Source organism: Vollenhovia emeryi, unplaced genomic scaffold (genome assembly GCF_000949405.1).
Source record: "Vollenhovia emeryi isolate VEMERY1.0 unplaced genomic scaffold, V.emery_V1.0 DF939120.1, whole genome shotgun sequence".
NCBI classification, from domain to species: Eukaryota; Metazoa; Arthropoda; class Insecta; order Hymenoptera; family Formicidae; genus Vollenhovia; species Vollenhovia emeryi.
In genome coordinates this window covers 1,845,799-1,870,770 of record NW_011967246.1, presented here as the reverse complement: position 1 = coordinate 1,870,770, position 24,972 = coordinate 1,845,799, and the positions used below count along the sequence as shown (strand labels likewise).

General features: G+C 40.3%; 3 protein-coding genes across 7 annotated transcripts in view; 1 reads left to right on the top strand and 2 right to left on the bottom strand.

The window, feature by feature from the left end:
- LOC105570710 (sodium/potassium-transporting ATPase subunit alpha-like) overlaps positions 1–1,555 on the bottom strand; it is a 5,988-nt gene extending 4,433 nt beyond the window's left edge. The window contains exons 1-2 of the mRNA XM_012028147.1: positions 1,289–1,555; positions 262–574 (exon numbers count right to left, since the gene is read on the bottom strand). Coding sequence (XP_011883537.1) covers positions 262–574; positions 1,289–1,555 — 580 coding nt within the window. The remainder of the gene's footprint in view (positions 1–261; positions 575–1,288) is intronic.
- A 712-nt stretch (positions 1,556–2,267) lies between these two features.
- LOC105570534 lies at positions 2,268–7,890 on the top strand. 3 transcript variants are annotated; one of them, XR_001009591.1, is made up of 3 exons: positions 2,268–2,869; positions 4,297–7,684; positions 7,759–7,890. XR_001009591.1 is itself a non-coding variant. In XM_012027811.1 (3 exons), the coding sequence occupies exons 1-3, from the start codon at positions 2,717–2,719 to the stop codon at positions 7,621–7,623; spliced, it is 3,315 nt and encodes a 1,104-aa protein (XP_011883201.1). In that variant the 5' UTR covers positions 2,268–2,716; the 3' UTR covers positions 7,624–7,890. The 3 variants fall into 3 exon arrangements, 2 of the variants coding, with proteins under 2 accessions (XP_011883201.1, XP_011883200.1); XM_012027811.1 differs by having other exon boundaries at positions 4,297–7,377; positions 7,543–7,890; XM_012027810.1 differs by having other exon boundaries at positions 4,297–7,890.
- Positions 7,891–11,855: 3,965 nt separating this feature from the next.
- LOC105570533 (aquaporin AQPAn.G) lies at positions 11,856–21,749 on the bottom strand. Of its 3 annotated transcripts, none has more exons than XM_012027809.1 (5): positions 21,270–21,749; positions 15,853–16,110; positions 14,897–15,181; positions 14,436–14,645; positions 11,856–13,513 (listed from the first exon to the last, which is right to left on the bottom strand). In XM_012027809.1, exons 2-5 carry the CDS (start codon positions 16,108–16,110, stop codon positions 13,475–13,477), a joined length of 792 nt encoding a protein of 263 aa, XP_011883199.1. In that variant the 5' UTR covers positions 21,270–21,749; the 3' UTR covers positions 11,856–13,474. The 3 variants fall into 3 exon arrangements, with proteins under 3 accessions (XP_011883199.1, XP_011883197.1, XP_011883198.1); XM_012027807.1 differs by having other exon boundaries at positions 11,856–13,361; positions 21,270–21,733; XM_012027808.1 differs by lacking the exon at positions 21,270–21,749 and adding an exon at positions 16,513–16,611 and having other exon boundaries at positions 11,856–13,361.
- Positions 21,750–24,972: the final 3,223 nt, after the last annotated feature.

Below are 24,972 nucleotides of genomic sequence, written 5' to 3'. Positions count from 1 at the left end.
AAAGATAAAACTGATTGATAATAGTTAAAAATTTTGTGCCTTTTTTAATCTCTTTTTGGCGATTTATAATCTCCTGTTTATATCTTCCCGAATAATTCTTCTCTAGACTTTCTTTCGATGAAAGACCGAACAGAGCGAGAAATAGTCACGGATTTCAGTGGTGAGCGCGAGTCCGCGCTTTGAGGAGAAAGGCTTGTTCTTTTATTCCGTCTAAGAGAAACAAGAAGTCCACGCGTGATGCGGTGGCAGGACACACTTCACCTTGACATTCCAGGATCCTAATGTCAGCGGGCACCCGGTCGCCGGTCTCCAGCAGGACGATGTCCCCAACCACCAGCTCGGTCGCCAGCAACTCCTTTCTCTCGCCGTCCCGCAGAACCTTGGCACGTTGCGGTACCATCTGCTGGAACGATTCCATGATGCGCGAGCTCTTGGAGTCTTGGTAGTAACTGAACGCACCGGTAACTATGATTAGCACAATCAGGACTAGACCAAGCCAGAGGTGATCCTCGGTAGCTTCGCCATAGGTCCCCAATTGCAAGAAGTAGTTGCCAAAACACAAAATGGCACCCACCTGGAAGTAAATAATTAATGGGCTTTCCAGAAACACTTTCTCGACAGAAATCTTTTTATTAAAATAATTAGATACCTATTTTATAGACTTACCTCTTCTCTATTTATTCTATCATTAATTTTTAACTTTAATTTTAAGTTAAAATACTCGCAACTTTTATATAGACAGTTTAAGAAAATTAGTTGCTTTATCAATAAAAATAACTGTCAGCTTCCAAATAACACTATCTTAGAAAGAATTGATTGGTAATTAAATGTCGAAGTTTAAAAAATTCAATATTTGAAGTAGTTAAATTATGAACTTCTAATTTGATTTGCTTCTACATAAAATTACAAACAGATTAAAAAATTAATAAACAATTGTTTATCACAATTAAATAATAATACATTTTTGTGACTTTAAACTCAGGAAGAATTATTAGAGAAATGGTATAGCCAAGGAAAAATGAAAAGTCAAGATGACATCAATTTGATGTCATATTTATTGATCAAAATATGACATAAATTTGGTCAAAAAAAATATGACATCAAATTGACATCATCTTGACTTTTCATTTTCCTTGGGTATGTATATTCTTTTTTCTCTCTGCTCTTCCTCTCTTTGTCTATTTTAATTTAATATTGTTTCCAAAACACGTTTGCAAAAGATCAAATCGTAAAAATTTAATCGTAAAGCTCAATCGTAAAAATTAAATCGTTGGAAAATTATTGTTACCCATATTAGTGAGGAAAAGCCTCCGCAGAATCGATGCAAGATCTTTTGAATCTCCAAAGTTCTTTTCAGCGGAGTCAATGCATTCAGTCCCTGATCTCGTAGGCGACTTTTCGCAACGATCGTAGATAAACCCTGTTCAAGATCCACCTGTAGACTTTGTAGTAAATCCGCCGGCGATTTAACATGTACATCCGTGTCGATGTCCCGACGAAGGGCGTCGAGGTCGCGATTGCGTTGCTGTTGCGCTTTATGCAAAAATCGCCACATTTCTCAGCGTGCGGGTAAAATTGCTTAGAAACAGTGACGTTTTCAAAATCTAAACATGTACATGGTCAAAATTAAAATGCACCTTTCTTAAAAAAAAAAAGACCTGTCATAAACAGACACGCGTGTGAAGTTAAGTCGTAAGAAGTTTAATCTTGATAATCGATCTGTATTTTGAAATCGATTTTTAAGAAAGAAAGAAAATAGATGGAAAGCCTTGTTCTAACTCACATATTTTTAGTGGAAATTTTTTAAGCAATATCCATTACAATTATATCCGATACGTAATAATTTTTCCACGTGTAAATTTAATATAAAATTAGCAAAACGGGACGATTAAATTTATTCTATAAATTTTATGGAATAATAACGTTATTATTCCATAAAAATAAAACTGGCTTCTACATTTAAAATAGAAACATTTGTTTTTCAAATTGCACGTTTCAATTAATTTGTTGCGGGCCAACTAATTGTTTTTTAAATGCGTATACAAAAATATTGTTTTATGCAATAATCAAGTGTCTCGAAAAGCGCGCAAGAAGCAAAAAATATAAAGCCCGACACCCCCGGAGCCTCCAACGAGAATAGACGCGCCATCTCTTCGCGAAGAGCCGCACTCAGATCGCGCCGACCGTCGGCAAGCGCGTTCTCACTTACCGACCGGGTGGCTCACTCGCGCCGCGTATCCGAGCGACGTTTGCCCGGCGCCACTGTGCAAAGACGAACACGGCGTCTTCTCTACGCAGCGGAGGCGAACGCGCGCGTGGCCAGCCTGTTCCACGTTCTTCCGCCATTATAAAGCGCCGTGGCGGCGTACCCGCTATTCCCCGGTGAGAGAGGCTGAACGTTACGCGACGCTTACCGACGCTCGGCGTCGCCGAGCGAGTGAGCGAGCGAGCCAAGCGAGCGGGCGAGCGAGCAACTAACGAGTGAGTCGTGAACTCGTAAGTGGCAGTCGCGCGAGTTGTCCGCGAATTTCACTCGGGTCTCCGGTGGTCGGGCGGCGAGAAGTTGCTTGCGCGTAGCCAGCAGTTAGTCGCGCGCGATTGCCGAGCGCGTTCGTGCGAGCGGGCCGAGGAGTGAATTGGAACACGCTACCGCAGCGGAAGAGAAGGAGGAAGGAGGAGGAAGAGGATAAGTGGACGAAGAAACGCCGGCAGAAACATGGAGAATAGGCCGGCGCCGCTGCGCTCGCGGCGCGTCTGCCGATTCTGCTTGTCGGACTCTGAGCCGCTGAGCTTCATCTACGAGCGCGACCACAATAAGCCGTTCCAGGTGCCGCTCGCGTTGCAGATCATGTCCTGCGTCGCCATCGAGGTGAGTGGCCCCGCCGCTAACGATACCCTCGACGGGGGACCGTCGCGTCGGCGGCATCGACCGCCGGGGCGCTGCTCGCGGCACCGCAGCGAGTTCCCCGCGCGGGTAACACTCGCGCGAGATCGACAACCCGTTCGCGCATTTCATTAGGAGGCTCGAGACGGAAGGGGCAGGGGCGTGCTATCGTCGAGGGGTGCTTTGTTGTGTCGCGGAAAACGAGTTGGCGCGCCGTCCCCGCGGCGATGATAACGCAGCCGGTGACGTTACCGGCCGACTCGGCGTCGCGGTTCCCGCGCTCGCGCGGAGATGGCGCTCGCTTGGCGGTTTGCATTTCCCGCCGGATTTCTTCCCCTCGGAGTTTCTCCGAGATATCCTCGGGCGCGTAACGACGGTTTATTTTAAACGGATGAACGGGTTAAATAAAAAATAATCTATTCCAGTCTGTCTTGTAAAGTAAAATCGATTGGTTGATAAGGTATTGGAACTCGTTTGCATTTATGCGCGTTCGTTTCAGAATTTTATCGCGTTTAATAGCAAATTTAATATATTTTACATCATGATTTCAACGTTTGAAAATCCAAGGAGACTTCTTGCACATATTTAATGTTTCGATTAAATTATCACATTTTCGTGCATTTTTACGTGTATCCGCTTGCATTAAGTTTCAAATTTATCTTGCCTCTAGATTTTTATTATGCTATCACGAGACACGGTGGTGTCTCGCGCCAAGTATATAAGCGTAGCTAGAACCGCGCGCGAGTTTTATACAGGGTGTACCTAAACTGGCGAAAAATATTTTAATGATAAGTACTTTGTAGCATTTTGAGACGGAAATATCGAGGCTACAATAGTTTTCAAATGGGAAGAGTTTAAAGATCTCGAATAACGCGGCTAGAATTTCGCGCGCTCAGGGATGGCAAGGTGGTCAGTAGCAAAGGTGCTTCCTTGAACCGCAACATCTTTGACAATATGTATATATTTTGCAAACCCCGAGTCGCAAGCACATTAAACACCTCCGATAGTGTATGCAATGTTAATTAAAGCAGTATTATTTATGCTCTATTTTTCCGTTATATTCTTGCTTTTTTTCTATTATATAATTTATTTAGACACATGGATACATGTCTCGTTATTTCTTTGCAAATAAAGCGACTTAACTGTTAAAATTTCAAATTACATGCAATAATACATACATTTACGCTCCATTTGTACGTAATGCATCATACATGTATATCACTTTGATATACAAGTCTTACTTCGCAAAATATTCGCAGTATATGTAACTTTAGAAAGTTTCGCGAAGTCGACAATTCTGAATCCAACGAAATCCTCTCCCGGAACTCCTGAACGTCCAGCGCCGAAGAGATTCCTCTTTCCTGATAGTTAATTGGTGAACACGTCGCTAACGTTCCGCCGCATCTTGCCAGGTGTACGCCGCGGACGGAATGCCGCAGATGATCTGCAACATGTGCCGCTGGAATCTGGACCGATCTTACAAATTCAAGCTGCAATGCAAGAAGGCCGACGAAGCGCTGAGGGACTATCCCCTGTCTGGAGTGCTGCCGAGACCCTTCCCGCCCATCCCCAACGATCCACCGTCGGAGATTGGCAGCAAGAGACCCGCCGAGGCGAGACAGCAGAATGAGGTCTCTAAGAAGCAACGCACCACTGATAACGACAGCAGAGATAACAGACGTGAGACGAGAGAACGGGAGAGAGAAAGAGAGCGACAAAATGAAAAGCAGGCCAGCGATCAGCATCTTTACGAGGAGGAGCAGGACGGAGGCAGCGAGGGTGAGCAGGAAGTGAGCAACCTTAAGGAGGAGAGGAAATTGGAACCGGGAGAGATCAGAGTGCACGCATGCGATCAGTGCGACCGCACGTTTCCTTTGCGTCAGGCTCTGGTGTTGCACGTTCAGCGCGCCCATCGCGATCGCAATTACAAGTGCACCGAGTGCGAGCGACACTTCTTCACCAAATACGACTTGAGCAAGCACATGAGTACGCATTCGGATGAGAAGCCGTTTTCGTGCACGATCTGCCAGAAGCAATTCTCGCGGGTGAACCTGCTGCAACGCCACGAGAAGGTACACAGGGACGAGGCGCGCTATGCTTGCCAGCATTGCGACCGTGAGTTCTTTACCACGGAAGAGCTGGAGAAGCACGAGGACTCCGCGCACAAGAAGGATAAGCCGTTCCAGTGCAACATCTGCAACAAGCGCTTCCAATACAAGCAGGGTTTGGAACGGCACGAGATTCTGCATAACGAGGACAAAACGTTCGTGTGCGACTACTGTAAGGAGGCCTTCCACACCAGCACGAAGCTGGCCCGGCATCTATCTACCCACGCTGGTCATCGACCATACATGTGTAAATTGTGCCCGCGCACGTTCCTACTGTCGCACCATTTGACCAGACACATGCGCACCCACTCGGTGGAGAAGCGCCACGTGTGCGAGGACTGCGGCAAGGCGTTCAAACGCAAGGAGAGCCTAGAGGTGCACCAGTTGACGCATACGAAGCGGACGGGGATGGGCCTTACCTGCGACGTTTGTCAAGAATCCTGTCGCAATCGCGCCGATTATGTCACCCACATCAAGCAGCATATCGAGGCGGGTGAGAAAATGGGCCCGGACGGCTTACAACCCGACACTAAGAAGAACGTCGAACTGGATTCCGATGAGGAGGAAGAGGAGGAAGATCAGTATTCTGACGGGGACGATGACTACGAGCCGCCGGCGTACATTGTGAAGAAATTACCGAAGCCACCGAAGCCCTCGGAGAGCGAGGAGGAGGAGGAGGAAGAAGACAAAGACGTCAAGGAGGACAAAGCTGAGAAACAAGAAAAGGAAGAACGCAAGGTGGTATACGTGCGTGGCAAAGATGGTAACATGTTGAAGAAGACCATTAAGACGCTCATGCCTATCCAGCGTCGCGACGTTCAAGAGCAGAAGGTTACGAGACAAACCGCCGCGTCTCAGAGCAGTTCGAAAGGCTCCGCCACACCGATTAAGTCAGAGGAGAATTCCAAAAGTAGCGTCCGTGTGGACGACACGGAAGCGCAGGTGCAGAAGATCGTCGCGTCGGTGTTTAAGGAGCACAAGATCCCGCTGAAGCACCAGACGAACGCCGGCCAAGATCAGTCTAAGGATACGGTGGCACCTGTGACGAGATCACAGAGCGCTTCCCAGGAACCTCAGAAGGACAACGACAAGGCGGAGACCTCGGCAGCTACTCCGAAGGCTGTCAACACCGTCAAAGTGATTAAAAGAATTGTGCTGAGAAAATCGGCAGGAGGCAGCAACGAAGGAACGACAGTCAGTAACCCCGTTATCAAGGACGGGGATACCACTTTGAGCGCCACTCCCGGCTCGCATAAGGTCAAGCGAGTGATTGTTCGTAGAATTATTCGTCAGGGTGACACCACCCGTGAAGTAATCATGAATCCGGACGGCACCACGATAGATCCCGCGGAGCTGGCGAAACTGCCAACCGGCAATGTGGTGAAGCGAGTGGTGGTGAAGCGGTCGCTCGACAAGAACACTCAGAACGTGGTACAGGCGGTGCTGCAGTCCACGGAACAGCGTCCGAAAGCAGCGGACGCTGTTTTGAACGAGAAATTCGAGCTGAAGACCTCGGCGTCGTCCAGTGATGGCACGCCGAAGAACGCCCCGGCCGCTCCGCAAAAGATACAACTCGCTCAGGGGCAGGATCAGGTAACCAAGGAGAAGCTGGAGCAGTTAGAGAAGCGAGTGGAGCAACAGAGGCTGAAGATCGAGGAGCTGCAAGCGAGGAAAGCGCAGCAGGACTACGAGGCGATCGACGAGATGCTGCCGGAGCGACATGATGAGTCCGAGGATGAACAGCAGCTACCGCTCAAGAGAGTGTTCGTCAAACGGAAACAGAGCATATACGACGAGGAACGGGAATACAATGACGACACGGAAACGACGCTGGAGAAGAGTAACCCGATCCAAGAGGAAAAGGACGAGGCCGAGCAAGTTATGGTGAAGGAGGAGCAGAATCCTGTCGCGGAGGAGACGTTGGAAAATGTGACAAAAGAGATCCAGAACCCGCTGAAGACGACGATGAGTGGCAGCAGTAGCACTACATCAAGCACCACACCAGCTCCGAAAAAGAGCTCGATAATCTCCAGCAACAAGGTGTATTCGAACAAGCGATACATGATCGTGAAGCCTAGCGATACATCGGAGGTGGAGGAAATGAGTCGCGAGTTGTGCAGCATTTTTGAGACTACCGATAACGTGGTGAAGATGCAGGAGACGGTCCTGAGTAATCTCTCACAAATCTCCGGCATCGCAGCAACGTCAGACGTGGACGCATCCGTGAAACAGAAGACCGACTCGACGATAAAAGACGATCAGGCAGATCAGGACGGCTTAATGCAGATGAACGAGCAGAACGTTAAAGAGGAGACGGCCATGGAGGTTGAGGTCGTGCAGGAGACAGAGCTCAAACTGGACGCCGAAATGGACGAGTCTTCGCAGGTAATCATTGGACAGGAGGAGGGTCAGCCTGACGCCAGTACTATTGCGCTGGACAATCAGGACCTCTCCGAGACCGCTTCGATTTTTGAAACGTCAGACGACGTGCTGGAGGTGCGGAAATCGACGACCGCTAATCTGAGCGAATCCGTCATTGAATTGTCGCAGACTAACGACACGATCAATCTGAACGACACTAACGACAGCCAGGACAGCTTGGAGGACAAACTCTCGCAGATGGAGGGTTGAAGGACGTTTTTTATTTTTGCCCGGCCAAGATGCTGCATCAAGTAAAAATCATGCTCTCACTGTAAGATTCCTGACGTCTCTCGCACGATTGGTAATTAATTTTTATATTTGGTATTAAACTTAATCGCTGTTTAGTTTAGTTGACGTCAATACTAACGTTCCGGCAGTGGACCGCATTATTGATACCACCCACTCGAGATCGGTTTCAAAGAAAATGATTCAAAACGTTGCAACTGTAAATCAAATAAAAAACTTGCATCTTTAAAATTGACTTCGCAAGCGAATTAAGTTCAAGTCATTTAATACCAAAAGTAAAGCTCGAGATCATTTTCACGTTTTAGCTGCATAATACACAGGAAACATGCATGCACTTGGAAAAAAGTAGCCTCTCATTTGCGTAATGTACTCCCCGATCGTCTAAAAAAAAAGCTGAATATGTGCGAGCATATTCCGTGTGTAACAGACTTTTCGTTCATTTCTTGAAAATTTAATACACGTCACAGTTAAAGGAATAAAAAGGATCGAATTTAATTCACTTTCAAACTTTATTTACTTTAAAATCTATATTATTATACATATAACACAACAATATTAAATTTTTTAAATTATATAATATATGTATATTTTAAAGTCATATTCTTATTATTTTTATTATTACGGAATATAATTATATAATATATATAATATACAATATACATACATATTATGCAATCATATTAATACACGAAAGGAGATTTGTTTATTTTCACCAATGATTAAAAATTGGGACGGAAAACTTATAGTCAACCCAACTGTGTGGCTAGTTATTTAATTAGTTTATTACAAACGTTTCGAACCCTATTCTTTTGGGGTCCTTTTCGAGTGATACTAACAAAAGAATAGGGTCGAAACGTTGTGTAATAAACTAATTAAATAACTAACCAGTTGGGTTGACTATAAGTTTCCCGTCTCATATTAATACACTTAGATTTATAATGTATTATTAATGCATTATAAATATATTGAAATTTAATTATAATATTGTTATAATTGCACAAGAGCTCTATAAATTAATTTTTATATTATATATTATACAAAATTTATTAACTTGTAGAATTTTAACTTTTGTAATTACCTTATTGAGTTTCCATTTTCACAAATTTATGTGAAAGCGCATTGATTAAAAGTATTTGTTTTATTAAACACTAAATGAAATCCTGATGCAGTTTGACTTCGACATTGTCGTTTATAATCGTAACATTAATTCGCAATTGCGCAGAACCCGGCGGGAATCTCAGCGAGTTAAACTAACAGCAACAAGCATTTATAGATTCCAATAACGTACATAGATATTACAATCTCTCAGATCGATCGTGGGAAGACACTTTTACAGAGGAATATCCTTGCATTTCTTTCATTTAAATACACGCGCTTTTCCTTAAGTCGCTTCGATAATAGAGCTCGATGTGATCGCGCTAGTCTCATCAAGATCACGTCGAAATTTCTGTCGCACTCCTCTCGCTTTTCTTTCTGTCCGATGATTTGACGAACGATGATTCGGGCGAGTCATTTACCATTTATTCTGCGAATGTGAGAAGTTATTTTAATTATTTAACCCTCTCATGACAACATATAAGTTCCACTTACATCCTTTGTCTCTTTGGTTCCCTGGGGGAGTGCTAATATCCCACTTATAGTACACTAGTAGGAATCACTGATGCCTTCCCACATGAATTTGTGCACCTATTAACACATTTATACACATAGAAACTGCATATGTGGTCTACATGTGCCTAAATATAGGAAGGTAGCAGCGATTCCTGGTTTACATTCTATCGTTTAGCGGAGACACGTATACAACTATTTAAAACTGAAGAACATGTTCATTGGCACCAAATCACAGTGTTTAAAAGCCTAAAAAAAAGATAAGAAACATTAAAAGGGCTCAATGATTCGGCATGCATTTTATTATTGAAAAAATATCAACAAAAAATAATGTGTGAAAGAATCAACGCGTCGAGATATTTATTACGTACATTTCAAAGCTTTTTCTTTTCGCAACTGTACAGTTATTCTTCTTCTTCCCGGGAGTAACGCGTAAAGTTGTAACGTCCTGACGCATAACGTATCTTATTGATCCCGCCATATCTTATCTCGCTTACCTCGATACCGCAAAATTGGTTTCACGGCGTTCTCGAGGCGAAGAGAGCACTTTCTAGATCGGTGAGAGTCTCGATCCTAATTTGCTCGCTTTTATTTCATATATTATTGTTCGACTCGGTACATCCGCAATGAGAGGGCAGTTGTAAATATATGGTCAGCCACCGAATGGTTTTATTGACACCGACTTGCGAACTGTATCCCAACTGTGAAGAAATATGTACATACCGTGTCTCCTGGCGGTGTCCTCGTTCGCGCACGTTCGCTTTCGCTATAATGAAACAAAGGGAAAAATAAAAGTGGAAAGAAAAGTCGCAATCCCCTGATCGTCGTCGGATTCGTCTTCTTTTTTCTTAGCGTTAAGGATTAGTGCGTAGCCAGGGCCAGTTGCACCAACCGGTCATTCGCGCCTGGCGCTCCTCCCCTCAGTCAATTAAGTCACTATTATATTTACCATTTTTAATTATGATTAACACACACCTCGTTTGCTTCAATATTATTAAGACATTTAGGTTAATATTGGAAAATATTAGAATAATTTTATGATTATATTGTTTCGGAATATTTCCGAAACATGGGCAAAGAATTTGACTAACCGGGTTTTAGCGTCGACTGAAATTAATACGAATGGTTAATTGAAGTCGCGATTGGTTCGATGATTAAATTAATCCCTTTTCTCTGAACTTCTATGTTTAGAACGAATATTCGCGATTTTTTTCTCTCCCGTTTTCTTACTGGTGCAACGGACTCTGATTCTGCAAGTCAACACATTTATAACGTTGGGAACATAAGAGATAATGAACTATAGATATACGTTTACAGTAATCGTATTCAGAATTATTTCGTTAAACTAGTTGAAACGGTGACACATAGGTTATCCGATATTCTGCAAGATACTTGGAACTATATATGAAATACAAAAGTGTGTAAGTGTAGAAAGTCTATCGCGATATTTATTGCGCCTTTTGTCCATCCCGTCCTCTTCCAAACGACAAATGTTCAAAGAGGCAGAGATATGAGTTGTTACCCAGAAAAAAATTAAAAAATCTCATATATGTTTCAATCGTGTAATATCTAATTATATCTCACGAGATTCAAGTTTAAAATTCAGCAGATCTTCAGAGATTTGACCCTTTTCTTGAAAGTTCGAGATTATCTATTGAGATCCAACTAAATCTAATTAAATGTTCCATTAAGACATTTAATTAGATCTCAATAGACATAATTTCGAATATTCAAGTAAAGTATCAGATCTCTGAAGGTTTGGTGATTTTAGACTTGGATATAATTAGATATTACACGATTGAGACATATATAATGAGATATTTTCATTTTTTCGCGAGTGCATAATTATATATTACATTTATACAATGTAACGATCATCTATCTATTTACCTAATGACGCTTGGACAGTGTCCAAGTCGGACTCGGTCTCTAGCTTTTGCTTCCAAAGCACAAGCTCTGATTGGTTCCGGGACGGGATTTCTCTGGGAGTAAATTGTCAGCCTACTGCCCAATCCTCAACCTGGATGGTCAGACGCCAAAGGGGTGTATATGGGTTACTCCCTGACGGTTGCCATTTTTCTTGGAGAAGTGGCGTTTGGACAAAAACTAGCAGTGTTCTGCGTTGGATATGAACTCGGTCGATTTGTTTACTGAGCAGCGCACATCTTGCGCCACTTTCGCCACATAACAATTATGACGACAGTTTATTATTAGCAAGAGAATAATATGTGAATTCATATACCGAATTTTTTCCACCCTGTCCTGCGCGCCGTTACTTCCGGACGATTAACACAGGTTTTCGTTGAATTCGGTAAATTCACGTGTTACAAAATCGCGGGACGACTTTTCCAATTATTTTAAAATGCTATACTTAGCGTTTATTACAACAAACTCCCTCCCCGTATTGAAATTAAAATTCTTATTGCGAAAAATATTACCTCAGCCAGGATTCGAACCTGGGACCTCCCGTGACGGGCTTAATTGGCTACCTCCAGCTGGCCAGGACCTAAATGGCGTTCACATTTGTATTGAGTTACATCTTAAAAAGGTCCGGAATAAACTTTAGAAGAGAATAATAATCCGAGAAGTTCGTATAAAAACGTAAACATTTTATTCCGTACAACATAACTCACATTAATGGTAGTAATACATGTGTACTCTCTGATGATCTATTGATATGTAAATATTGTCCTATTGATTCTATTTGTGGAGAAATGCATTTTGTTGCCAAGGTGAGATGTATATGAGTTGGAATTCGTGATCAGGGCTTGAAAATCAGTCGGTTTATTGCGACACGCTTTTAAGGAATTAGTGGCGTTTAGTCGAATGTCTTTCAGAGTTTTTAAATAAACTTTCGCGCATGTGTGAATATGTCGAGAACTTCAGAGAGTATCTGCAATGATCCGATTAAAACAAATGTCTAGACACAATCACCTGTGTTAACTTACGCGAAGTAATTACGAGCATGCATTAGCGTTAATTTAATCGAAAAGTCACGCAAACTCATAAATTAACGAAACGTACAGATAACTAAGCAAAAACGTTTTTAATGATCCATAAAAAGATGGATAATTTCACTGTGATCGAATCTTTTGCTTGTTATTTATTAAAAGTTGTTTATCCTAAAATGTATTACATCGCGCTTAATCTTAATTAGTAACAAAATAAGGATAAATTATTAAAAGTTGACAATAAGATGCTTTTCACATATATGTAGAATGATAAGTTAACAGATATGCACTCACTAAAATGTAACTACACGTCGTAATGTTGTTAAATGCCAAAATTATTTTACGTATGGCATTTAAGCAGGTTGCGTGATTTTTCCAGTGTTGCTGATTGAAGTGCGAAAAAATTTAGCCGAATGTCGAGTCGATTGATTACCAAAGGCATTATCAAAATGCATCTTGTGCGATAAACGGCTGACTATATGCGTTACCCAATGTGTGGCATGAGATGTCGGCAACGTAGATTATTTCGTGACGAAAGATCTCTTTGGCTTTCTTATCTTTCACGATTACAAGACGATCTATATCAGAACGTATCAAGTATTTAAAAGTTCAATTTACAATGACAAATATTGCTAGGAATTGGCAGAAAATTGTGGCGAAAGATTCTCAATGACTTAACATTTTGCTGTATCTTAAAGCCCAGATTTCTCTTGAGAAATCCGTCTGTCAATTTAATTCTCTTTGAGACTAACATCTGAAATTGTTTGGTATTAAAGGTATTTTTCAATACTTTTCTGAACTCTTTAAAATTGTGTATCCGATTGTGGAAAAAATTGTACATTTCATTTTGAAGTCGGCTAATTGAAATGCGAATGATTGCGCCCCTAGTCTTACATCCTCAACGATTAATAAAAACCGACGTCGTCACAATCGCGTTTTTCTAAGACTACTCCGTGAATAAGTAATTTCATAAACTTCAGTTTTGTAGAAACACACACAGTTCTCTTTATATAAAAGTCTAATTGTAAGATCTTATCATATTATACAATATAAGACGATTGGCGAGTTGGCAGAGAAAGATGGTTAGAGTTGGTTAAAGCATCAAGCAGGATTGATGTTTGTCTTGCTGGTAAGATTCTGGAGCTGTAAAAGAAGGATGTTTTCATGTTCTATTGCCTTTTTACTTTTATGCGGAAATTCTATTTTACGGGCGAATCGCTAGATCGCTCTTGTACGTCTGGGCATCTTCGTATCGCTTAAAGTCCGCCACGTCCGCTGTCAATGTACTCGAACCTCTGTGGAACAGAGATGATCGTGGACATGGAGTGAAAGTCTTGTCCCGGGAGAAATGGTGCGCTTAGTTTCGGTGCAAAACAGTCGCGAGATTTTTGTGAGGAATAAAAGAGGAGCGTGAAATAATCGTAGAAGAGAGAGCAACTTAAAGAAGCAAGTGCGTCTTTAGTATTCCGTCCTTTCTTGAGTAATTTTTCATTGCTTTTCTTTTTGACTCTATTTTAATGCTGCGAAGATTATGGGAAAATTAGTATACGAAAAGCTACTTCAAACGAAAGATTTTTTTCCCTTACACAATCTCATTTTACTGCATTATTAGCATGCGTGAATTGACGTTTTTATCAAGTGCGCTTTATAAGAATCAGATAAGTGCTTCCGAAACGAAGTCCCATCGTCAGGAAAAACTGTTGAAGTTCTAGCTAATGATATTATTTATAAATAGAAAGTTAATGCGTGTACTTCAGTGCAGCGACTTTCATGCGGATTAAACATTTGTTAAAGCATAGGAAGATGCCAGACTTACATTATACCTAAAAACTATATCTTTAGCTAAGCCACCTTCAGACACTAGCGATTTAAAACAAATACTTGAAAGCTTAATATTTAATCTACCAGGTACTTAATTCATTTATTGAGAAATTTGAGATATTTGAATAAGAATTGAATTAAGAGTTTACCAAAAGTTAAATGAATTCTTAAAAATATCAAGGAACTCAATAATTATATAGTTTCTTCATCAATTATTTAGCAAGTTTAAGAAAATTGAAAAATACATGTAACAAAAGTTAAGAATTATAAATCAATTATTAAAACTTAATAAATTTATCGAATATTGAGAATAAGATGAAATCGATTATGCGATCTCGTCATCGCGAGATGTTTTCCAGTCTGAAAATGATATCACATTCTTGTGGTATAATATACCTCCTTTTCTTCGGTGGCGACAGAGGCGTAAGTTCTAGTGGGTATTTCCGGTTGCTTGGCGGGTCCGATTGCATGCACGTAGATGAGCGCACCAGCGATACCACCCATAATTGGGCCCACCCAGTACACCCAGTGGTCGTCGAAAGCGGTCATCACCACGGCGCTGCCCAGCGAACGCGCCGGATTCATTCCCGCACCCGTTCGCAATATCTGATTATTAACGAATTTGTTACAAAGACAAAATGAAATGAAAATATAACAATTTACTCTTGAATTTCTATAATTTCTTAAGGATTTTTTCAAACAATTACAAGAATCAATTTTTCATTTAAAGAAACAAAAAATTCTAAAATATGAAATAAACATTATATTAGGATAATCGAATTAAATTAAAATTGTATAATCGGTTTAAAATAAAATGAGTAGGAGCTTGTCTTTGTGATCAGAATCGATGTACTTACGCCGACGATATGGCAGACGGTGACCGTCAGGCCGATTATGAGGGGCGCGAGGCCCTTGCTGTCCGGTTTAGCGGCGTCGCACGCTCCGCAAACTACCAACACTAAGATCAACGCGAGGAAGAACTCCACGCCGAACCCTTGCACCGGAGTCACCCCTTCGGAGAGTTTCACCTCGCCCATGAACATATCCATCCTGTTGGGCGAAAGGGCCCTCAGGATCGACGAACCCGCGATGGCGCCCGCGCATTGCGCCACAATGTACAAAACACCCCTGATAATTGGTACCTGCGACCAAGAATCAGAATCTTGTAATTAGCCGGCAGGAAATGTTTGGGCGAGAACAGAAGATGAGCTGAGTTCAATTAATCGGAGAGTATATCGAAGGAGAATATCAAATTGATCGGATAAACTGCATAATTAATTCAGTAGTATTCAATCGATTTTTAATTACTAGAATCATCTATTCCGTGTGATGATAGGAAAATTAATATTGGAAGTTAATTGTTTAATTGATTTGAAATGTATGTTAAAGATTTATTTCCAGGTAGCTCTATCTCTCAAGCCGGTATTTATAGTCGGATCTTATATTAAAGATTGTCTTGAATTTATCTAAAGATGCTGTACGGAACCTTTTATTGGCTACGGAGTATCTAAAGATGATCTTGAGATAGTCTCGAATATAAGATCTGACTATGAATACTGGCCTTGTAGACGCGAAGACGATTGATTTTCATTAAGGGATATCGAATTCTCTTTCGGGCTATTCCAGGATGGATTTCATTTGCGGGATAACAAACGATTCTCGGTTTACATATGATATACGTATATGAATACCGGATTGAAAGCGATTTTATATAGAAGATTAGATAGGACAGAAGTCTCGAGAATTTGCAAGTAAGGCAAATTGAGAATACCGAAAATTTTTATAAAATGTCAATACAAAACTGTCACACTACCTTGCCAATGACGACGAGACCGCAGGTAACCGCCGGATTGATGTGACCTCCGGAAATATGACCTATCCCCTGAATTACGCCCGCCACCACCAGGCCAAAGGCCAGGCTGACAGTTAAGACATTCTCGGTTACCACAGCACCGCAGCCAAAGAAGTTGAGAAATATGGTGCCGAGAAATTCCGCCAGAAGGGCGCGAGGGAGACCGACCTCCCTGTCGGTGAGCTCGTTGGTACCTAGAGCGCTCTTCAGATTCACCATCTAAAAAGTATAAGTTAAAAATAAGTAAACACTAAAATTGAAAACTTGAAAAGGGGGGAGGGGGAAGGATTAGGAAAAAAGGGGGAATATTCATATAAAAAAGATACGCGTAATCCGAACGAAGAGTAAAAATGTTTATCTCGAAATAACAAAAAATTTTTATACTTTAGAGAACTTTAGAGAAAGATGTGGTGTTATTTCAAAATTATAAAATTGACGTCATATATGGTTCCCTTGAATCGCAATAGACACGGGCGATTTTCTGTTGAGATTTTAAAATGTAGGATCATTATTTAAGCGACATTTTTCCAAGACACCAAAGATACTTAGATCGCTATCGTCTTTATGTAATATGAATGAACGAGAGGAGTTTTAAGCCTTTGAAATTTAGAATGGACTCCCCTTTCAAACTTTAACACTCTTTAGCGATGTTTAGCGACTCCGTCGATAGACAGTTGGATCGACGGAGTAGATCTAGATCGAGGACGTAGTGTTTTACGAGCACAGCCGCGACGCAAAGCTTCGGCTGACTGTATTACGCACGCTGATCATGACATCCTCATCTCGAACGACCGATTCGAATTACCTAATCGCGCCTAATCGTCCTACGCGCTGTAATTAAAAACAGCCGTGTTTTTTTCCTGACCAAAACAAAAGCTTACATATTCAAATGTCCGCGTATTACAATTCTATAATTTACAATTGTCTCTTATTTATATTCTAATTTTAGAAAGAATCTAAATAGCTTCTAGAGAAAAATGAGAAACTTTACGTCGAATATGTAATTGACAATTTTTACCTTGAAAAATTGTGGATTTACCTACTATTAAAAAAATTTCTTTTCATTTCAGAGCTTAATTGTTTTTTCACGATTTATTACTACGTTTCACGCAACATGCAATTTCTTTTGCCGATAAAAGTTTCAAGCAACAAATCACCGTCAGAGACAACTGACTTCCCTTCCAAAAATTGCCATCTGCTACGCAGATTACGCAATTACATAGTCGTCATTACTAAAGTCGTGAGCCTAGATGATCCGATCTTACAGATGATGTCACAGTCCGAGATTGTTCCTCCTTCGCGTCCGCTTGACTCTGTCATAAAACTATTTGTCGCTTACACGGCCGATTTGCTAAATCGCGCCGTTACGAAGTCCGGTGAGTCCGAAAGGAACCAATGCGTTTATACACATACGTCGATCGCGATCTTCGCGAATGTAGGAACGTAAATGCCGAGAAGTCATTTCATAACACAACGTATATTCTTTAATATTAGTTCATTATTTTAAGTATTTATAATCCGTTTATCTTAACCGATTTTCAATTTATTAATATTGAGATAATTAATATGCGGTTTTCTATGTACAAGATGTTCCGGAATTTAATATTTCGGAAGTACAAAATTCTTTAACAGACCTCAAATCCGCCTCTTTTCTGAGCTAAAATTTTCGAGCATCGACATACCTTCGTTTATTATATTTTCTAACGTTTCGTGTGATTCTCTGTCGCTATTTTTGCATTTTGTCCGCGTGGCATCATTAGCTGAATTAATGAATTCCGCCTGGCCCACAATTTCACCAGCTTGTAAAAGTGCGCTTAAACGTTCGCACGTTAATATAGAGGCGTGCGACAGTTTCTTTGTGGGGATTTCTATGAAATTCGAGTCGGATCTTTATTTCCCATCGTTTATTTACTCTTTCCTCCCAATTATTTCATTACTGTACGATCATGAAGATTACGCTTTCGCAAATACGTTTTTCCCGTGAGCTTTAGTCATATCGCCAACACAAGTCCATGCTGTTATCGGCGAATTGCGCGCTAATAGACTGAACAGTCATTTAATATTTGTACCGGTGAGTCTTTATGCGTTAAACGTTGTGGACGCTTTATCGAAATGCGAGTCTCTCCGCGAATAATCGCTCGGAAAATTTTCCTGAATATCCCCCGCCGTGCACTCACAGAAAAAATTTCCGGATCCAATGCTATTACACTTGAATGTATCATAAAATAGGATCGATATAGCGCCACTCATATTTATTGAAGAGAAAGGAATATTTTAATCTTAAATAAAAAATTCTAAACTCTAGAATAAAATTATAGGATGCATCGTCTTTTGTCGAATATCGCGGTGCCACCTTCGTGCGTTGTAAGACGGAGGGAAAATTTATTCTAAAGAATGTATAAACTTACATTTATATAAGTTACTCTTGTCTCAATATAGTGAGTTAATATTTTTTAATTCGATAGAGGGAAATAAGAATTATTGATTTTATTTTGACATTGTCTTATTTTTATACTAAATGAGATTGCGAGAAATATAAATGCGTCAAGAATATTTTTGATCTCAGTAAGAGAGATCCTTTCTGAGGGTGTGCTGTCTAGTTCCGAGAGTCTTAGGCCTGTGTCCACGATGCTAGATCTTGGTCGAAGTGCAGCTGTCCAACTTGCAGCTTTTGTGGAATAGCTGCAAGTTGATTGGCTACACATTTCTCGGAACTCGAACTTGGACCAGGTTCTAGCATCGCGGACACAGGCCTTTACAAAGCGTGCTCTCGTTTGCATGTCGCAATTCGTCGCAATCCCTACATAATGTCAGCACATGCTGTATTATTATTTTATCGTATATTATTGTTCATTGCTATTTACTTTATCGTGTAACGTGGCACACGATAATACAATTTTTATTTTATTAAACATGAAATTTAACACTTTTTTCAAATATCTATACGGGGTTTTAATTCAATTTATCCGCTTGATTAGGATGTAATTATAATTGTTTATTAAAAAAATCATGTAAGTGTGTTTTCCAACTCGACTGTGACAGCGGAAAAATTCGAATACCTAGCTCTCGCTTCTTTCACACGACCGCAATCCCAGTTTCCATTATTCCAATCATCTGTCAGCAACCAAACCATCGTGCTATAGGTATCAGAAACGGTGTGCAGCATGCACGTACTATAAATAGACGACGAAACCTCGAAGGTCTCCAGGTGCGCGTTCCTCCGATTTTTCTGTTCGCGAGTTTTTCCCCATACCGCCCTTTCTGGCTCCCTTTTCACACGCTTCGCTTCACACATCCGATGGCGAACAAAAAAAACAGGGTCGTCCTTCGTCCGTACTACTGTACCGATATCGCCTTCCACCTGGCGGCAATAAAACCCCCTCCGTGTTCTGCCTCATCTGAGAATCCACTACGGGTTCGTTCTTCTGCAGCCGCTGCTGATCGTTCTACGAAAGCGAAGACCGGTCGATTCGGAGGCATAAATCACCCGTTAGATCTTCAGTGATTTATCGGTGACCGTTAGAGAGATCGTTATCCGTATATGGTCTCTCAGGATTTTTCCCTACCACTTAATTTTTCCGTCTTGTTTCTCCGTGGACACCGTACGGCTTCTTTTCGATCCCTTTAAAGGATCGATCGACGATCGGCCACGTTCGATCGGCAATCCACTCGTTCCACTTTTGTCTGAAGCCAATATAGCTTTTTCATCGATTGGCGAAAGCTTCGTGTGATTTAAATTAAATTTGTTCAATTTCATCTTGCAATCCAGGATTTTTTAAAATTAAAGTTATATTAAAGTAAATAAATACATTAGTTTTAATTGATGCCCACGGCGGATTCAGCTTTAATCTTCAATCATTATCGTCTTCCCCGTTAGATGTACATACATATACATCTTTGTATTTATATCATTTCATTATATAAGTTTTTATTTATACCTCCGTTTCCTATCTTTATTCACGTGGTTACAGTTCTTAGTCGAATTTATATTGTAATTTTAATTTACTCCCTAATTATATGTATAAATCCAATTGTTCACGCATTCAAAAGTAGGTTTGATTGTGTGAACATTTTATGTATGTTTGTTATTTCTTTTATTTATACACTTGTATTTGTAATTTATTTAATTAAGTTGGACGCTGATCGCAAGATTTCGATGTGAGTCGAGATTCATGTTTAATTTTATTTATATTTCTTATTGCTTTACCTCCTATTTTATTTTATGTGTCTTTATTATTTTTTTATTTATATATTTGTATTTATAATTTATTTTTTTACTAATTACAGCCCTGGCTGAGGTAATGTTTTTCGCAATGAGTTTCTTTAATTAGAGTTTGCCAGCCATTGGTCGTCATGCAATTTTCTACATTGGTTGATCAACTACTGGCGTTAAGTAATTCTTTACATAATTAATTTTGTTTATCGTTTGTTTTTTTTTATTAAAATTTGTTTATTATTAAAATTGATTGAAAATATATTTCAAATTTCCATTACAATAATCACGTGACTGATCGAGAGTGAATACATTTACTTATTTATTCAATAAAATAATCTTTTGCAAGGAATATTATATAATTTATGTAACACTAAAGTTTTTTCTAGTAACACCAATTGGTGAATTTTCCTCTCAAAAGTACAAACTATTCCGAAATGTCGGGTATCGCGTCACATGTATTTATCGATGGAGATACCAGAAACATTGGGAAAACATAGTACGTGACTTTCGTAAGATACGACGCTAAAATAGCACGATAAAATAGCGAAAACAGCTGAGATGTTAGTACAAACGTCACGTATTTACTAGATGAGACCATGATTGGCATAGGCACGCGTTAAATGCTAGTTTCATTCGAATCGCAAACGTTTCATTCCGCGTCTAACGTAGCGCGTTTTGCGCTGCGGGCTTTCAAGACGATTCGAAACTATGATCTCGATCCACTCCTCCGTCTCAGAACTCGTCTTACACGTTTGTTATCATTAGTGCCTAGAGCTTTTCCGTCAGATTTTGCCGTCTTATATGCATGTTTAAAATATCGACAGACTTCAGCGTGCATCAAGTTTTTACTTTTATAAAGCAATCCATCTCCTATATATATTTTTATTATCACAGAGACTTGGCCTGCGGCTAAATTCAACAACTGGACGATAAACAAAATAAATTATAAATAAAACAATAATAAACACACATAAAATAAAATAGGAGGTAAAAAAATAAGGAATATAAATAAAATTAAACATGAATCTCGACTCACCCCGAAATCTTGCGATCAACGTCAAACTTAATTAAATAAATTACAAATACAAGTATGTAAATAAAAAAAATAAACATACATAAAATTAAAAAATTAACATAAAATGAAACACGGGTCTCGACTCACCTCGAAATCTTGCGATTAACGTCCAACTTAATTAACAAATTGCTCCTGATTCCGTGTCGACGGCTCCTCGCAAGTTACTGAGAGTTCTTTGACTGTGGTGCGTTAAATGTTGGTGGTTTCTTGAAGATAGTTTTCAGAGTCCTTTGTGATAACGTCGTCCTTTAAGATCCTTTTATTAGAGACCCTACGGAACCGGTTTGCGGCGAAGCCGAGATGGCTCCGTGAGAGCGACCGAGCGACAACTGTCGCAAGCTGAGCTCTCGGGCCGGTCGAGCCTCACGTAGATAGGTATCCGTTCTAGTAATTCTACCGGCTGGCTGGCGGACAGCAGAGAAGTAGGGATATCACGGTTAAAAGTGGCGAATGCACAACCAGCGTGGACGTGTCCGCGCGTGAAATGTATACGTACGTGCACGCCGTTTTGATAAATAAAAAATCTACCGCGCTCTCGTAGGACTTACTTCCGGAAACATGTCGCCGATAAAATTGCAGCTGCGACAATCCCCGCTTCAAGATGAATTTCATACAAACGAGAGATTCTTTTGTACGATTGACTTTCCAGTTGAGACCTGGATTTGGAGAATTTAAGAAACTTCTGAAAGGAAGATTTCAATATTTATACAAGCAGATCTTGGGCAAATGAAAGACTATGAATGTATCTATTTGAAAGGACGATTTATGTGAATAGAAAAATTATTTCTGCAATTAATAAAGGAATATAATTTGTTGTCTTTCGTGACAAACAGTGCAGATTGTTATCTACCGACGAATTATGTTTAAATTTAAAATTATGAGAAGAGATTGCGGACGGAAACTCCAATTTGAGGAAAATCAAATGGATATCAAATCGAGATATTGATATTGTCATGTCAACGTGGATTTAAATTTCAAAATAATTTTATCTAAAAAAATGACCGATAAGTACGATTTTGTCTGGAATATGTACCTCTTTGACGTCACTGCGAAATTTCTCAATTCCTTTCTGCGCGACTTACAAAATAACTTATTCCTTATTCAGGCTTGTTTCCAATTCACCTCTTGGCCTTTGCGTCACAATTCTTTTTACGACGGTCCACTGCGAAACACTTTCAAAAAGTTGATAAGGAGCGAAACTCGTTTTGAGGCATCAGCTGAAATACTCGAAAAACTGACCCGTTAAAAAATCCAAAATACCATGCAACGTTTCAATACAACTCGATACTTTTTAAAGAATAAAAAAAATAATTATATAATGATCAGTGGACTCTCGAAAATTTAAGTATAATATAACGATGTTGGGTACACGGAGAAAAATGTCCGATTAAATATAATTGGATAATCCAATTACATAACACAAACGGATATATTGATGAAAAATGTGATCGGTTTTCCAATAAAATTTCATCGGTGACTGCGTTTCGTCGGATAAATTTCATCGGATGAGCTATCTTCAGCGATCTTCTCGAATTATCTGCCTTCTGTTAACCAAAGAAGTAAATGCTTCGAGATTGACGGATTAAAAAGTCTGAGCCGATATCATTTTTGGATGCTGCGAGACGAAGGTTAACGAGGCAGTGACGGAAACGTTGCGGCTGTCAGAGAATACGTGGGTAGTCAAATTATACGATAAATGCATGAGGCAAGAATACCAGGTGTAACATTCCCATGGATGCGCACTCGTGACTGACCAGAAATTTGCCCCAAACCATAGACATAATAAATATAGTCGAGCTGGCTAAGACGCCCGCACGGATTGAGGGAGGTCCCAGGTTCGAATCCTGGCTGGGGTAATGTTTTTCGCAATAAGAATTTTAACTATTACCAATCACTTGATAAGGACCACAATCCGGATGGTCAAAACTTCGTGGATGTAAGATCCACGAATAAAGTTTCCTGCCAGTTGGGCCGACAAAAAACACTTTAGATAATGATAATAAATATAGACTGAGCGTTTCATTGAATAAGCTGAACCTTGTGAAGAGAGAGAGAGACAGAGAACATTTAAGAAGACTTTCTTTCTCTGTCTTACCATCGTGACAAAGAAGGCGCAGGCACGATTCTTTTCTTTAACGATGGTGTAGACAGAGAAAGAAAGTCTTCTTAAATCTTCTCTCTCTCTCTCTCTGGACGCTCAGTCTATATTTGCTATGTCTATGCCCCAAACCTTTAAACTGCAAATCATCACGGTTGAATGCGGCAAGAACCAATGAACAAATTGTTCCAAAAATTGGTTATACGCGCAATGTTTCACCTTGTATTTTTACATCATGGATAAATGTATAATTATTGTCAGTTAGACCAATACGACTCCAAGGCGCTGAAAATATTTTTCGGCATCGACATTTCGTGACGTACGTAAGCGCACATAGATATGCCTACGTAAAAATGTTAAGTTATTCGGATGATCTATATGATCTCCGACAGAAGAGATGCGAAACGATGCGGCGCGGTTTCTGCGGTAGCGAATAGATTTTTGCCTTTCACGCTCTTTCGATCGTACCTTTCCTGAAACGTGTAATCGGAAATGGCGTTTTCCCGGTAGGAAAAGGAAAGTACGGTTTCAACGGGACTTCCTTGCGGTGCACGCGATGCATAACGAAGGGGGAATCACCTAACCGCGACGACCGCTCCGAAGACGATGATTTCATTCTGGCCTTAACCTACGATTAATCTCTACGATTTAATTTCTTCCCGCTAATTTCCCAATTACCCTTTTCCATGTCGTTTCTTTCAATGTGGACTAATATTCCTCAATTGCCAAATGAACGAGCAACGATGAATTCTTTTACATATTTGTTTCGCAACTACATCGCTTTTTTTCGCTTCGGTTCAATCGCCTATCTTTACTTTCTTCTTATTTTAATTACTTTTCCTATTCAGCTCATTTCTCTTTTCATCGTGAATATATTTTCAGTTATTTGCACAATATTTTTATACTTATTGTCTGTTTAACAATGTAGAAAATGTAACGATTTAAATTAATTTACTTAACATAATACATAGATTTACTTCAGTAAAAAAATTAATTTTAAGTAAATCTACTTACTTACAATTAAAAAACTTTTCGTCAGTGTATGCTTGGGAAAATTTTGATACCTTTGGAACCTATTTCATTTTACTGTACATTCTAAATTGGTCTGAACAAAGTGCTTGTTTTTTCATCTCTTCTTCCTATGTTTATCACTCTCAGATCTCGAATAATCTTTGCGAATAAAACACGGGTTGATAAGCGATTGAAAAAGAAATTCCAAGTATGAATACTTCTCGCGTTACTAACCGTCAATATCCGCGAAGTAGTACGTGTTCCCTTTTCGTCTTGTTAAACTAATCGCGTGAGTAAGCCGTGTATCATTAAGACAATTGGCGATGGCATTCAGAAAACGCGGGGGTGGTGGCAAATGGTGACCGCACGGCGCAAGAAAATGTTAAGTAGCCGTTCAACTCGATCGATCTGTGTAATTCGAAACGCGATTCATCCCGCACAATCATCCTTATATCCGCCGACGATGAGCTTGGCGCGCGTCCGTACAGCAAGCGTGCAAAATTTCCGACGCCCGTCTAAATTGCGTCTAAATTCCGTAAAATTTCTTTACGAAACTGACCGCGATCCTGTCTCGGACACCTCGTGTCCCTGGCGCGCAGCCGCGAATAGTAAAAGTTAAACGCGTCTGTAATTTCTAATTAACGTATAAAAAAATCATGCTCGTAGCGTTTGTTCGCACGA

Coding starts and splice junctions, on each gene's coding strand:
- LOC105570534 (XM_012027810.1), top strand. CDS start 2,717: ATGGAGAATAGGCCGGCGCCGCTGCGCTCGCGGCGCGTCTGCCGATTC. Junction 2,870..4,296: donor TGTCCTGCGTCGCCATCGAG/GTGAGTGGCCCC, acceptor GCATCTTGCCAG/GTGTACGCCGCGGACGGAAT.
- LOC105570533 (XM_012027807.1), bottom strand. CDS start 16,110: ATGGTGAATCTGAAGAGCGCTCTAGGTACCAACGAGCTCACCGACAGG. Junction 14,646..14,896: donor CCGTCTGCCATATCGTCGGC/GTAAGTACATCG, acceptor GTTAATAATCAG/ATATTGCGAACGGGTGCGGG. Junction 13,362..14,435: donor TCGCCACCGAAGAAAAGGAG/GTATATTATACC, acceptor CTTCTTTTACAG/CTCCAGAATCTTACCAGCAA.